The sequence below is a fragment of the Oryza brachyantha genome, chromosome 5 (genome assembly GCF_000231095.2).
Source record: "Oryza brachyantha chromosome 5, ObraRS2, whole genome shotgun sequence".
NCBI classification, from domain to species: Eukaryota; Viridiplantae; Streptophyta; class Magnoliopsida; order Poales; family Poaceae; genus Oryza; species Oryza brachyantha.
The window spans coordinates 16,510,362-16,526,258 of NC_023167.2; the positions used below are offsets into that span (position 1 = coordinate 16,510,362).

The 15,897-nt window shown below is 40.9% G+C and overlaps 2 protein-coding genes across 2 annotated transcripts; one reads left to right on the forward strand and one right to left on the reverse strand.

The window, feature by feature from the left end:
- Positions 1-4,906: 4,906 nt before the first annotated feature.
- LOC102716220 lies at positions 4,907-7,942 on the reverse strand. The gene is made up of 3 exons (XM_040524383.1): positions 7,893-7,942; positions 6,339-7,383; positions 4,907-5,899 (listed from the first exon to the last, which is right to left on the reverse strand). Exons 1-3 carry the CDS (start codon positions 7,940-7,942, stop codon positions 4,922-4,924), a joined length of 2,073 nt encoding a protein of 690 aa, XP_040380317.1. The 3' UTR covers positions 4,907-4,921.
- A 4,263-nt stretch (positions 7,943-12,205) lies between these two features.
- On the forward strand, positions 12,206-14,179 carry LOC102720147 (polyubiquitin). The gene is made up of 2 exons (XM_006654549.3): positions 12,206-12,387; positions 13,054-14,179. Exon 2 carries the CDS (start codon positions 13,054-13,056, stop codon positions 13,969-13,971), a length of 918 nt encoding a protein of 305 aa, XP_006654612.1. The 5' UTR covers positions 12,206-12,387; the 3' UTR covers positions 13,972-14,179.
- The last annotated feature ends 1,718 nt before the right edge of the window (positions 14,180-15,897 follow it).

Here is a 15,897-nt window from a genome sequence, read left to right on the forward strand (position 1 = left end):
AGAATGTCTAAAAATGACCTTATTTTAGGATGGATGTAGTAAAACATAATTTATAGATAAAATTTTTATACACTAGTTCTTACCAATTTAAATGTAAAAACAAGCAAAAATAAATTATAAAGAAAAAAATCTTAAAATTAACTTAAACTAAAATTTTAGCTCATAAACATAGACATGAGTTAAAAGAGGAGCCTTTGTCCACCGGCTGCCAGTATTACCAGGGGCAAAATACCGAGCTAGCAGCTGACCAGACGCACCGGCCGATTTATACAGGTATCAACAGCTCCGTGTATGTATCCTGTTGTTTGTATTTTTCCCCTTTCTGTGATGCCCCTGTGGCTGTGCTGTCAAGTGTCCACGTCACGGTCTCCTTTTCCTTCAGGACGTGGACGCCAAAAATCTTCGCAGAGATTTCCAGACAAAAGAGACCACCGGTGCACACTTGCACCGTTGCTTTCGGCCGAATATTCTGTTGGGCCACTTTTATTGGGCCGTCTCGTCGTCGCAGCCCATTAGCCATGAGCACCTCTGCTTCATCTCCCATCGACTTGGCCTCATAGCCTGACTGCGTGGGACGGCCTGGCTCTCTCTTAAGCTTAACACACCTGAGCCCAGCAATTACCCTAACTATTCCTAGAACAAATATTTTTTTCCTAACATCTTGGATTGATTTACTAGTAATATATGTATGCATTGCAACCCATACCACTAATGATGGATTGCACATGTGTACATAGAAAATAAATATTTTTTTAAAAGAAACAACTTCTTTTTTCTAATTTTTATGAAAAAGATGGTTTTTGCGCGACGTAACATGAGAAAGAGGACGGATGACTTTGGTTTTAATTACTATCCTCGCTTCATAATATAAAACTTTTTGATATTATCTAGGTTTATATAAGTACCGATAAATACAAATAATATACCTTAATTAAAAGATAAATTGCTAAAACGTCTTACGGAAGTACTCCAGTACAGATGTGTGGCCGAGCATGATAAATGTGACTGCTGCCTGGTAGCCTAGCACTACTAACAAGCTGTCAACATGCACACTATTTTATCATGGCTGTCCAATTAAACCTCCAGTGAGAAGACAACCCAGCTAATTGCGCAGCACATGCAAGCAGTGTACAAATGGAGAGACCAGACCACAGCTAAGCTAGCTAGCTCAGTGGATGTGTGGCCAACTTCTCCCCCATATTTTAAGCCACCCCCCAAACACACCAGCAAAGCAATCAAAGAATCAACCAATCCAATCAAGGCCAGAAGGGTTCCAGCAAGAAGCCTTTCTTTCCAAGGCTTTGCTTAGCTAATCTCTCCTACCTACTGGATCTCCCTTGCATTATATATAATAGCCTCCAGTGATCTCGTCTTCTCAACACAAGCACACCAGATTTGCATGCATTGCAAGTAGTGTTCTTCTTGCTAAGTGCTGCAGACCATTCGGCCAAGAAGCTAAGCTAGGAAGCGAATCAATGGCGGCGACACTGAAGCTCAGGATCCTCGCCGTGGCAGCGGCCGCCGCCGTGGTGGCGTCGTCGCTCGTTGGCACGGCGTCCGCCGCCGACGCGCCGGCCCCTGCGCCGACGTCCAGCGCGTCAGCGACGGCTGCGCCGGCCGTCGCCGCCGCGTCGCTGGCCGCGCTTGTCTGTGGATACCTCTTCTAAGCTCCAATGCCATGGCACGCCCTGCTCTGTTGTTCTTTTTTTTTTTTCTGTTTTGTTGATGATATGTATGGTTACTTTTTGTGTTTTTTTACCTGTTCATGGTTTATGTAAATTTTTGTCGAGTAAGTACATATATAAATGCAATTGATTTGTTTATATTGGATTTCCACGGATTACTGCTGGTCTGCTGCTTATGTTTCTGGAGCAATCGACAACCTGGGTATAAAAGGAAGAGCTAGAAATTGCAGGCGGATTAATTTGATTGACCATTTTGTAATGTGTTCAAACTTTCAGGATTGATGAAAGAACCGAAAATAAGATCCTGATCTCAATATCTCAGCCAGGGTCATCGTTTCACTAAACAACATATTTACAAATGAAAAACGGGTTGAGAATAAAACTTTTATATACGTGTCCTTCGTGATTTGAAAGCAAGTGTGAGAAATAAACCACGACGAAAAAATTCTTAAAATCAGCTTCAAATCTAAGGTTGAAAAATCAAAATTTGACTTATAAATATAAACATAAGCAAAACGATAAGTCCTAATATCTCATATCCTATCAAAGGTTGCAGGGGACAATTTGATAATTCTGAATTTTGCTCCATGTGCGCCGATCTTGACATGCCTAACTCTTATATATACTTGTTCATAAAAACGAAGAAAGAGACACGCTTGCCAATTGTCAATAAGTACCACATGGATATGTACTCAAGGAGTTCAAATGGTCAAGCATAATAGCATATCACACTCTCAAAGTGCATAATAGCATATCACTACACCTAGGTTACGCTTCAGCTTTTTTAATAGGAAAAACATCACTAAAACACTAGATGACTACTTAGAGCATACCAGCAGCTTATCTAAATTTGGTCATCTATATCTTCATTTAGATGATCATATACCAATTTTATCCTTCATATCTCTCTGTATTCCAGCAGATCATCTATATACGATATCCTCCAACCTCTTTAGAGAAATGGAGAAAGAGTATCCAAATACGTAGTTTCTCTCTTCTAATATGGATGATATCCAAAAATAGATGATAGCATAGATGTTTCGTTGGAGCTTAACTTTTACTGTTCATTATTTATTTCTAGAATGGAGGATGAGATAGGTTAGCTGCTAGGATGCTCTTAGTCTTTCTAATTAGCGGCATAACAAATATTAAATGCCTATAAAGCACATGAAGTTACATGTTTTTTCGTCAGATTTAAATTTCCCATAGCCCCCATACTGTCACATAAAAATATATTGAATTATCGATGTGTATCCATGTACATACACCTAAAAAAAATTCCAAATTACAACCAGGACAAAAACCACGGCGAAAACCACGACGAGAGAGGAGGCGACGGCGATGGCCGGAGCGGTGGCGGAGGTTGCTCCGGACGCCGGCGCCGGCGCTGGCCCGTCAGCCGCTGAGAGCATCCCGCCCGTGGAGTGTTCTTTCCGATTTATATTATACATATTATAAGATATTTTAGTTATATCTATATATATATATTATATAAATGGTTGTACCGTAAAGTTTTATATTACGAAATGAACGTAGCAGGAAGTATATATAAGCGTGATCAACAAGGCTGTTTAAATTTCAGTTTTGATTCTTTGATAGGATATTTGGCTGTTATTGCGCAGGCTGGACATGGAATGCAAATTAATAAAGGTTTATTTTGCTGGTGTTTAACTGGATGCGGTTTTCATGTCTGCGTCTCCAGTAATGATGAGTTGTCTTCATGGCAGGTACGTACTGCCGTACTGAATCCTCCTTGTTAATTAATTAGCTGGTGCTGTTGCCTCAGATTGTTTGGTTAATTAATAGTTCTGAGCTGTTGCTGAATTATTGATTTCGAGCTTACAAAGATCAGTGAGACCGAAACGGAAAAGAATGAAAAATGATTGCACTAGCATTTTCTCTCCTTGAAACCAACGAATCACCTGTGTACCGTGGAAGAAAATTTCCCTAGAGTATTTTGAGCTAGCATGTATGATCACCTGAAGCACTTGGACACCAGCTAAATAAACATGTAGAGAAATTTTATAGTATTTGAGACAGTACCAAGAATCAAGTATCAAGATGTACAAAATTATAGCCGTTGATTGTGTTCGATACAATGGCTCAGATTAACATGTACCTGTCGGTACCGTGAGGAGTCCCTACGTGGTAATTAGGATTGGGAGGGTAAAAAGGGAATTTCGCCATCATGTCAAGCGCCTGCTCGCTCGGCTTCTCTGTGGCCGCCGCCACCTGGGAGAGAAGACGGGAGGGGAGAGAGGTCCGCCGGCGGCGGCGCGGCGGCCGCGGCTGTCCGCCTGGGCGCGACGACGGCGGCGGCCCGGCGGCCGCGGCTGTCCGCCTGGGCGCGACGACGACGGCGGCGCGACGGCCGTCCGCCTAGACGATATGTGGTGGCGGCGCGACGGGCGTCCACCTGGGCGCGACGACGGTGGCGGCGCGGCAGCCGTACGCCTGGGCGCGACGACGGCGGACGCGATGTGGCAGAGCTTCGACCACCCGGCGGACACCTTCGTCGGCATCCTGTGGAGGGCACTAAGTTCAACGGCTGCTTCACGTTCGTCCCGTTCAACTCGTTTCTCTACCGCTTCGTGCTCCGGCCAAACGGCGCTGAGACGTGCTACATGCTCCTCGACTCCGGCGGCTACCAGTCCGGCCACATCTCCAGCAGCCATGGCGTGTGGCTGTGTGAGGGCTCCATTTAATTTTTTTCTTCCAATCATACTCCTAACGAATCGACGGTACGAATCAACGGTTAGATTTACTTGGTATTTCCTAGTACTAGGCCGCGTTGGTTTGAAACGTTGGTAAGACAACCGCGCGAAAAACGTAGTAATAGATTAGTATATGATTAATTAATTATTAATTATTAAAAAATATAAAATAGATTAATATGATTTTTTTAAAACAACTTTTCTATAGAAAATTTTTGTAAAAAACACACCGTTTAGCAGTTCGGGAAGCGTGTGCGCGAAAAACGAGGGAGATAAGTTATCTAACATGAAGGGACGAATGCAGCCCTGGTACCTCCTCCTAGTACCTCCTCAAGTACTATAAAATTCCTCAAACTTGTAATATCTTGAGCTTAATTTTTGGTACTTAGAGGCCCAATAAATTAATACAGATGATACATGAAAGGGAGAAAGATAGTTCCTAGAAATACATTGGCCAATGGCAATTTCAGTCAAGTAACAGACATAACATGTATTTTAGTCGGCGAGACAAACTATTTATGTTTAGAAAGGAAAACTAAGAATAAAGAGGAGGATCTTGACATGAGTGACAAACTCCCCACCAATGGATAGTTGCTTAGCGTGGAACCCGGCCCCACAATTGTGCGCAATGTAGCAAAGCATCTCCACCCAAACCGTGGCGATTAGCTCCCATCGGTGAGCTGCTGTCTCCATCTTGAGTAACTCCAAGGAGACGCGGTGAGCCTGAACAAACACATTGGACGGCGAGCCAACGCACTGGATAGAATGGAGTTTCTGAATGAATCCCTTCCTATCAACGCTCTCGTACCAAAGGAACAACATCATTTGTTGTCGGTTATAACCAAGAGCTTGGCGCCCATTTCTGCTTAGCATAGCCTTGCACTTGATGACAAGGTAGAGGACGTAATTTGACAGTTCCTGGCTAGAGGTCTTGAATTCACTGTCTGCGTCGGCGTCGGCCACTAGGCATATGTCAGTCACCAGGTGCCAAAGAAAGGCACTTGACTCGAAATCCAGAGCTTGGATGTCACTGATCTCAAGTGCTCGTTTAGCTACATCAAATTCAGAGGATGGGGCAGCCCGATGTTGCTCATCTTCATCGGTTATTATTTCAGAAGATGGAGCCACAATAGTGTCCTGCTGATGATCATCATCATCAGCCACAATATTGTGCTGCGCTTTTGCTTGATGACGCTGTAGTCTGTCAAATCCGATCAGCACCCAGCGTTGAGCCCACCGGCCATGGAACCTGGCCAGGTCCATGTCGTCTGCGCTAGTTGAAGTGGTCCATACATGGAGCATTTTGTCAAGGAGCACCTTCTTTAGGTCGGCTGAGACATGAACAGGGCTGGTGCAGGCTCGCTCGATGCCCACACAACGCATTGTCCTCTCTAGCCACCCAGCTTGTTTCTCCCGGAAGCACCAGTCCACCATGTTAAACTGCTGTAGCTTCCTTGACCACTCCACTCTGCCTTCTGGACGGAGATGCCTGACGATGTTGTGTAACACTGTACCTGCACAAGGCAAGGCTCTGCATGCATGTACCCAATTTTGTAGGGCAGAGATTCATGATTTTTAACAAGTCCATAGTTAGGTAAGCTGTGTATGTAGAGCTTTTTTTACCATCCTTGAAAAAGTACGTTAATGTACCACCCTTTTTTGTAAAATGTGTAGTATTTTATAGTGTACTTTGAGATACCAAAAAATTGTATTAAAATTCTTGGTACCTTGGGGTACTTTTCAAAAATGGTAAAAAAACCCGTATATGTATGTATGTATATAGGGATGAATTATATAATATTATTACGTACATGGGCTTCACCACAGGGCGTCGACGTCGTTCTCGAATTTGTTGACGACGCTTAACTGGCCGAGCCGTAATATTGTGGTTGCCCTCTTCCCTACAAGGAAGGTCACCCCGTAGCCATGAAATTGTCATGTAAGGGGAATAAGATGAGATGAGCCATATGAACAATGATGATATCTCCAATGTGATAGCGCCCACAAGCAATATGTAAGATATGGTTATGTCAGCTCCATTAATATTATGGTAACTGAGTAATCCTCCAAGCTTGTGATCCGCTTCCATCGATGCAACAAACATAGCTAGAGCCGTGCAAGTTAGGGTGAGGGTGATGAGGCGGCAGAACACACCCGTCAGGCTTCCAAACTTGGTATACAGGTAGTCATAGATTAATGAGAGATGGATCTCTGCCAGCTTGTACGCTATGTCGCCTATATTGCCTAATGTCTGATCACTCAAATCTTTTCCCAGATTATACCGGAAGCTAGGTCTTGGAGGTGTTAAGTCCATCAAGAAATACAAACTTAGCCTGAAGCCCTGGGTGGCTGCGTCCATGACACGCTCAAAGTTCTTCTCTTGCTTGTGTGAAATGATTGAACCAAGTTCTTCGTAATAAGGTCTTGAGTAAGTACTAAACTGAATATCAGCGCTGGAGACATGAAACTCCATAGAAATGGTTTCCAGCGCTCTTGATTGGACTCTCCTGAGTGCCAATATTCTCTCAGCATATTTGGTTGTCCTAGATATGAACATTAGCACAGTGGAAGCCACGAGCTGCTTGTTGCCTCCTCGCCATTGCTTGCCTATGGCATAGACGGCCATTGACAATTGGGTGGCAAGGTTCAGAAGGTGCCTCTTCCACAAGGCACAGTCCTCCATGGAGAAGGCCGTGATGGTGTCCTGGCCACCGAGGTGGAGTAGAAGGAAGGGCGCCCAGAAGAGAACCAGCGACTGGTGTTGCGTGTCATCACCCACTAGGAGCGTGAGACGACCGAGGATGAAGACCGCCACGGAGTCTGCTGACAAGTAAGCGAGCCAGAGCAGCACGTTGAGCACGCTGGAGCAGTGGCACTTCCAGAAGATAGCGGAGAAGAGGAGGAACACCTGGAGCGAGAAGCTCACCACCACCAAGAATTGGATCTCCCAATTGTTCCATAGTTGTTGGGCATATGTGACCAAGCTGTTCCAATGCATATATGTTAGGGCTTTTACTATTCTCGAGAAGTATCTTAAGTTATTAGTGTAAAATTTTGGTATCTCAAGGTACATTATCTCAAGGTATTAAATTTTTACGCTAAAAATTATGGTACCACGAGATACTTTTTCAAGGATGGTAAAAAATATCTATATATGTCAGTAGACATTTTTACCATCGTTAAAAAATAACTTGAGGCACCAAAAATTTTTACTACAACATTTTGGTACCTTCGAGTACATTGTTAATGTACTAAGTTACTCAATTTTTATACTGAAAAATATGGTACCTTAAGTTACTTTTTCAAAAATGATAAAATACTCAAACGATGATGTGATCCGCGATGACGATGATGGTATGGCGAACGATGTGAGATTGGTGTTTGACGACTACGACTACAAGGTGCCGCACTTAAACACATCGATTGGTTCGTTGGATGCAACATGAGTAAGTAAGTGTGTAGATATTAATATAATTTGGTTTCTCCGAATTACCTGTGCTGATCCTGAGCCGCAGGAGGGTACACGATCAGCCGGCACCTCATAATACGTGTGGTTGCTGCTGGGGACTGCAGTTGTGTGCAGCTAATTAGCAGACACACACGATGCCGGGCTGCCGAGAGCTCAAAGTTCTTCGTTATTATATTCTCCTCTCTGCTTGCTTTGAAGCACAAGCATGGAATTAATTCTAGCCTTTTTTTTTTTGCTTTACTTTGGTAGCTTTTGCTTTAACTACTTTGCTTGCACCTCGAGACCATGCCGCAGATGCAAGATTCTGTTAGGTTGTCGGTTGAATGTTTGTTAATTTGATTGCCGAGAGGTGACAATCAACGTACATATACATATAGGTTTTTTTTACCGAAATATCTTGAGATACTAAAATTTTATATTAAAATTTTTGGTATTTAAGATACATTGTATATCGACGCACTAAATTTTTTACTAAACAATGTTATATCTTAGGATACTTTTCAACAATGATAAAAAAACCTACCAAAATAAGGTCGTTGTAGCCATTCTAATTTATCATAAAATAAGTTTATTTTTAAGAAATTATTGTATTGAGTTTGTGAAAGAAAATGATAATGCATTAGGAATAGATAAAGTAGGAATAATTATACTAAGATTTGATAGAGTGAAAGTTATTTTAATCTTTTAGGTTTTGTATTGTTAAGTGTGTAATGAGTGAAAAATAAAATTATTTTAAAACAAATGGAGTACCATGTTTTATATTATAATATGAGAAAAAAACGGCCGGTTAGAAAAAAAAACAGCTGCCCCTTCTATATGGATCTCTACAGCTTATTCTCAATTATATGAATATATCACGACACACGTTAACATAGGTACCCCTATGAGCACCTCCAAAGACTGGTCGACAAATCTAGAGAATCCCGAAGTCACCACGGGCGTCTCGTTGTCGACGGGCACACAGATTCCCACTGAAAGCACAGCCGTTAGAAAATCCTGAAAAATTCGACTCCTCGTACTGAGGCCTTGGTAACCACTAGGCTACAGACCCTTTCACAACACAGGTATATTATTTGTATGCATTAAATCACCCCTTGAAGTAGGGTTATCTATTGTCCTATTCTGCCTTCGAAACACTACCATGTGTAGTCTTCATGTCACCTGATATCTCTTTATATATATCTGATAGTTGTGATTGATGAAACACTATTTGCTTGGGGTCACTTGCTATGACTGCCCTGCCTGTTTCTGTTTTCCCACGGAGATGTTGGCCAATGAGAAAGAAACCCATCATCATTAGTAACATCAATCAAATTCTTTATATATGAAGAGGCCTAGAGGCATCACCATCACATCGTTGAGTGTGAGCTGTGCGTGCTTGCGATATGAGAATGAGATGCATTAGGAGTTTCAATTGCGTTAGGATATGGATACCTGCCAATGCCGAACGCAGCACATGGGGCTACAAAAACTCCCACAGATGGGCGGCCAATAGGCACCTGCATCACGTCTTCACCAACATGTAGCTCTGTCAACGCTGCGACAGATGATGGGTGAACCATAGGGTGTATTTTACTTTAAAGTTAAAATGTATATTATTACCTTTATCTTAACCTCATCTTTCTTCTTTTGTTTATACTTATAAGCCAAAATATGAACTTTTAATTGTAACCATAAAACATGTGGTTAAGTACCATGAGTCGTAATACCATGGTTTTACCTAACTTTAATCATAAAAATGGTGGTATCTAAAATTTACTTATTTCTTCTTGGTGGGGTGGAACCAACACTTTCTGAGCCTAGGGCTTAACAATTAAGTATGTATTTTTTAAATAAATTTTAGCTAAAAACTTAGCACTTTTCTAATATATTTTTATTATATTTTATTTTTTAGCCATTACTTTTAGATAACTAAAAACACACATATAATATTTTTATTTATAAATTATTTTTTGTTTGCAAGTTTGCAGTTCGGCTATTTGCAGATAAAATACCAAAAGCTGACCATATAAATGCAGCCGGTCATCTGTTTGGTGATTGATACAGTACATACTTGGGCCCATTTACATGGGGATGCTTCAAGTCCATAAATTGCCAAGTTGTTCCATGTTGAGTAAAAGAAACTTACCCAAATCCACTTTGGTTTTATGAGAAAAAAGAGCTGCCGGAATAGAGAGGGAGGTTGTGCTACTAGCATGGTGAGCACCCCAGCATATTATCACGAATGCTCCCACCCATGCATGACACGGTTGATAGATTAGATTAGGAGTGGGATGCATGGGGAAATTCGTTGTGAGCCCAAATCCGATGGTGGTGAGACTAGGTGTTCTGCCACGGGAACCATACTTGGGTTAGGCTGGCTCGTAAGCAAGTTTCCGTGGACAAGTCTGCACAAACACATCAATTTCTGGATGAGCAATTAGCTAGAGTCGGCCTCGGCGATCTCTGTCTTTTGATCGAGCCCAACTTATTTGTAGCCTTTGTCAGTGTATAATTGTTCTATACTAAACGGATTATTAGGCAAAAGTTATTTGTAGAATGTCAATACGATGTTTTAAAATACTGTTTATTTAAAATCTTCTTCATTAATGTTGCTTAGGTTATTTGTCATGTTTAATAATATATATGGTATGTATCTTTTAAATGAAACTCAACCATGACAAATTAATTGGCAGTAAAAAAAAATTTGGCACCTGTTCGGTTTGGAGCCATAAAAGCTGATACCGACAAAATACTTGGCATCCTTTTTATAGATATACAAATTTGGGGGGCCAATATTGCACCAGAATAAAAAGAAATTAGCAGCAAACACATGGCAACTTATCCAATATTTTGGCTTGGCCGTATTTTGCAATCGCTAACAAATTTTGGCATGGCCACAGATGGCTTACAACCTAAATGCTTATTAACTCCTTCACAAATAAATGGATCATTGATCTATTCATTCGTATTTTATCTAAGAACAACATGCAATTAACTAAGCAGTTGGTTGATTATTTCCTTCCTTGAGCTTGCATCTTGTACGAACTAGAGATACAGGAATTCGTAATCATATAGGGTGTATCAAAATATATTTATAAATTCGAATTTCAAATGCAAATATCATCATATACTATCTTCTTATATGTCTTCTGCCTTTGTCGTGCACGTATAATTTATATTTTAGACGACATATGTGTGTCAAAAAAAATTTACACATTCTGCGTGTGCATTGATAGCTGGTTCAGGTTTATAAGCCTGAACAGAACTTAAGAAAAAGAAAAGGCTAGAGAAGTTTAGGGCCCATTTTGTATGAAAATGGAGGAAAACCATATCTGGTAAAAAGATTTTTATAGATATTTCATAATTCATCAATTCTTTTGTAGGATTAGAGGAAAGAAAACATAAAGTTTTCTTTGGCTATAATACTTTTGAAACTTTGTAGGAAATCTACATTCACTTGGAGCTTTTGTCTTTTCAATTAATACATGTAGGATCAAGGAAAAGCGCTCATTGTTACCAAAAAAAAAAAAGTCAGCTTTGGCCATTGTCCCAAAACAGATCAGCTTTAGCCATTGTAACACAAATTAAGATAAAGTGAAAGAGACTAAAGTGCCTCTGTTAATAGAAAAAAAAACAAGATTAGTAAGTGGGCAGATAAGAGTACGTAAGGGGTATGAATAAATAAAATCCACCCATTTACAGTCCAATGTAGGTGGATAGAAATATGTGCCAATGATTGAGCTTAAAAAGGGACTTGAGATTGTGAGAGTAGATTAAAGTATTAGAATCTAGACTAAGTTTATTTTGGGCTTGTTCATTCTGTTGTGAAAACATAATTTTCTCCCTTTGATAATTCCACATGTTGGTATTGTTCTTGGTAAGATTGAGTGATATTTAGTTTGAAACCTTACCAAATTCTGGTAGAAGTTTTGAGATTAAAAAGTTTTAGAATTATTAAATTTTTGTAGGGTTGTGTTGTTAATTGTTTGTTCAATTTGTTACCTATCCTAAAAAATTTGGTAATATAAAAGTTAGTAATGCTCAAAATAACATCAAAATGGATAAGCCATTGGTATCAAGCATTTTTTATTTTTTCTACTAACCATCCAAACATCATTATTTGTAATGGTTTTTAATCACTTGTTGTATATATAAAGAAGATATTTTATAGTGTTTGTACTTATTCCTATTCTCGTGTTTTAGGAACCGAAGAGGCCGGACAGACCTACCTTTACATTATCATTATAAACAGAATTTTGTTTTTGACTATAGACAAGAATAAAGTTTTTAAAAATAGAAACTTTTACCCTTCTCGAAGCCTCCGCGGCGGTCGCTTCTTCTTCCCGGAGTTCCCGCGGCGGAGACGAGCACGGCACGGAAGCGGAGGGATTCCTTGCCCACCAGCCCCACCTCCGAGCCATAAATACCAGCCCCGCTTCCTCCTCTCCTCCCCACCCCTACCCCCACGCCACACCGCCCTGCTGCCGATCAAATCGATCCCCCGATTCCGCATCCCGTGTAGCTGCTGCGATTCAAGGTGTGGTGTTTTTATTATTTTTGTTCGTGGGTAGGCGATCGATTGATTTGATGGCTGAAGTGCTAGATCCGATCGATTCTGTAGTTAGTTTACGTTTGGATGTTTGGTTGTTCGGTTCCTGGATGCTTGGTTGGATCGTTTGTTTGGTTGGTATTAATGCTGGGTGGTTGATCGGATAGTCGCATGGTTCATATTGGTGTAGATCTCTTTTCGTTTCGTTACTTGTTAGATCATGATGTGTGCAACGCAAATGTCTAAAATACGCTTCTGATCCATGATGTTCTCCTATTTATGCCGGATTATATACTGGTTCGATAGGCACGGTTCATTTGATTTCACATGATTCAATTTAGTCAGTTTGCAGCAGCCCGGTTGGGATTAGAGGTTTTCTTCATCCTGTGCAGCACCCAAAATAGCTTGTCTAGCGTTGTAGATTTGCATGTGGCACTTGTGTGATCTCCCTGAGTTGAAGATCAAGATATGGTGCTGCCATTTATCTTGTTTAGTCTCTGTGATTTAATCTCAATAACAAGAGTCACTACCTGTTCCATTAAGTTCAATCTTTGTTATCTGTTTATTGTTAATTCTTTATAGTCTGGTGGTTTTGTCTAATTGATCCTGGTACTCTGTCCACCGGTTATTAACATGGTTAATTTGATATTACAGATGCAGATCTTTGTGAAGACACTCACTGGCAAGACCATAACCCTTGAGGTTGAGTCCTCCGACACCATTGACAACGTCAAGGCCAAGATCCAGGACAAGGAGGGGATCCCCCCAGACCAGCAACGTCTCATCTTCGCTGGCAAGCAGCTCGAGGATGGCAGGACCCTGGCTGACTACAACATTCAGAAGGAGTCCACCCTCCACCTGGTGCTCCGCCTCCGGGGAGGCATGCAAATCTTTGTCAAGACCTTGACTGGAAAGACCATCACCCTTGAGGTGGAGTCCTCCGATACCATTGACAATGTTAAGGCAAAGATCCAGGACAAGGAGGGCATTCCCCCGGACCAGCAGCGTCTGATCTTTGCCGGCAAACAGCTCGAGGACGGCAGGACCCTAGCTGACTACAACATCCAGAAGGAGTCCACCCTTCACCTTGTCCTCCGCCTCAGGGGAGGAATGCAAATTTTCGTCAAGACTCTCACCGGCAAGACTATTACCCTCGAGGTTGAGAGCTCAGACACCATCGACAACGTGAAGGCAAAGATCCAGGACAAGGAGGGCATTCCCCCAGATCAGCAGAGACTCATCTTCGCTGGCAAGCAGCTGGAGGATGGCCGCACCCTTGCTGACTACAACATCCAGAAGGAGTCTACCCTCCACCTAGTGCTCCGCTTGAGGGGTGGCATGCAGATCTTTGTCAAGACTCTCACAGGCAAGACCATTACTCTGGAGGTTGAGAGCTCCGACACCATCGACAACGTGAAGGCGAAGATCCAGGACAAGGAAGGCATCCCTCCTGACCAGCAGCGGCTGATCTTCGCCGGCAAGCAGCTGGACGATGGCCGCACCCTTGCCGACTACAATATTCAGAAGGAGTCCACCCTCCACCTGGTGCTCCGCCTCAGGGGTGGTCAGTAAAATCGTTGTTGAAAATGCTGCTGTGCTGCCGTCATGTGCCTGCGTTATCCTGCTTGAAAATACTGTCATAAATTCATAATGTCGTTTGGGTAGTTTCTGGCCTTGTTTGGCTTAAACAATTGCTAGCTTGAAGAATTGGTGGGTTTTAATTACTGTAAGCAAACTATTAATCAACTTTGCTCAATTTGCTTCTCGATTCATTGCCTCTCTTTGAATTGCCTGCATGCTGCTGCATATATTTTTTGAGTACTTCCATTTGGAGAATTCGATGAATGCTTGCTGTGTAATGTAGCAACCACGAGGATGTTGTCGGAGTAAATTCTGCTCATCTTCAATAACCAAACAACAGTCTTCACACCACATGAGAGAAGTTCCTCTTTGATCATCGTTCGGTTTACACCACAAATGAGAAACTCCTCTTTGATCACCGTTCAGTTTCCATGGTTGGTGTTGTTGATGCCAGCTTATTCTCTTTTTTTACGGGCGAAGTTTGTATATAGAAATCCGTCTTTTCACTTTTTAAAATGAAGTTTGCATACAGAAGTTCATCATCTCCCTTTTCTAAAATAGATTTATAATTTTGTATTAGTTAATTTCATCGTTTATATCATTAAATATCTATCATAAAAATCAAAAAGCCTTTCACGTTTCATAAAGAAAACATAACATTACTTGGTCGCTTAATTTCGGATGTATGGCTAAGTTAGTCGCTCAGTTTCTTTAAGACGAATCACTAACTTGAAGAATTCAGTACATGAAAAAAAGTGAGATCTCAAATAGTTGAGTTGTGATGCAAGTGAAAAAAAATGTGGAGCACTAAAATTTTAATACTTCTATCATATGAATAGACTAAAATTTTAATACTCCTATCATACGAATAGATTGAAGTCATGATTTTGATCATCCTCGTGATGCGAGGAAGGTCAACTAGTTGTCGCTCCGACCTTACACAAAATAATATTAATACGACATATCTGGCTACCTCTTTTAACACACTAGCCGGAACCTATTAGTCCTATTTTCTCGTTTCTGCTTATACCTATAAACCAGAATTTAAAATTTTAAACTTCAATTTTAACTTGATTTTAGGGTTTTTTAATCGTAGTTTTTTCAATTTTTATTTTTAAATCGTTTAAAACATGAATATAAAAAAATTATTCATAAATTATTTTTCACTTATAAATATGTTGTCTGGCCTTTTCAGACAAAAAAAAAGACAAGGACATACACCTTTTTGGCGCGCTCACAAATAGAGCTATCTTGTGACTATTAAGAGTATCAACCCTACATATCTGCAGAACACTTGCTGGTGTTGCTTTATAAGAGAGAAGATGTGGAAGAGGAACATAGGGTGGAATACCCCATGGTGAAATATCCTGAGAATGGGTTGCATCAGGAGGATGAGCCGAAGCAGAAAATCACATGTATGCTGGTACAATAGTGGACCAACTCACTTGCTAGTGCACACATCTGCATTTGATCTCTGTTCACTGAGACACGTGATTCAGAAACAACTCCGATGTACGCAAACAACTCTTGCACATCCAACAAGAGCAAACGAGAAGACGCTAGGGATTAGAATGGAATGAATTGGAAATCTGTTGTACTACAGAGGGACAAAGAGTGGGAGTTGATCGACGGAGCTACTGTATTAGCAAACTGTCCAATGTAACTCTATGGATGCATCTGTTGCTGATTGGTAAATAAAGTATTAACAATGTAACTCTATAGAAATAATTTTATTTATATTAAAACAATAACTCAAGATATAAAAATTTATACTTAAAATTTTAATACCACACAAAATACTTAGAGCTACCAAATTTTATATAAAAATATGGTCTATTACTTTCATTGGCTTAGGGTGAAATTTGAGAGTGAAAGAAGAAGAAAAAGGTTGAAGATCACGTAAAACAGAATATTTTA

What these genes read in the sequence shown, in the direction of transcription:
- LOC102716220 (XM_040524383.1), bottom strand. Translation starts at nt 7,942, where the DNA reads ATGAGGTGCCGGCTGATCGTGTACCCTCCTGCGGCTCAGGATCAGCAC. An exon ending in GCGGCTCAGGATCAGCACAG is followed by an intron (nt 7,384 to 7,892) that starts GTAATTCGGAGA and finishes GCATTGGAACAG; the next exon opens with CTTGGTCACATATGCCCAAC. An exon ending in TCTCATCTTATTCCCCTTAC is followed by an intron (nt 5,900 to 6,338) that starts ATGACAATTTCA and finishes ACAGTGTTACAC; the next exon opens with AACATCGTCAGGCATCTCCG.
- LOC102720147 (XM_006654549.3), top strand. Translation starts at nt 13,054, where the DNA reads ATGCAGATCTTTGTGAAGACACTCACTGGCAAGACCATAACCCTTGAG.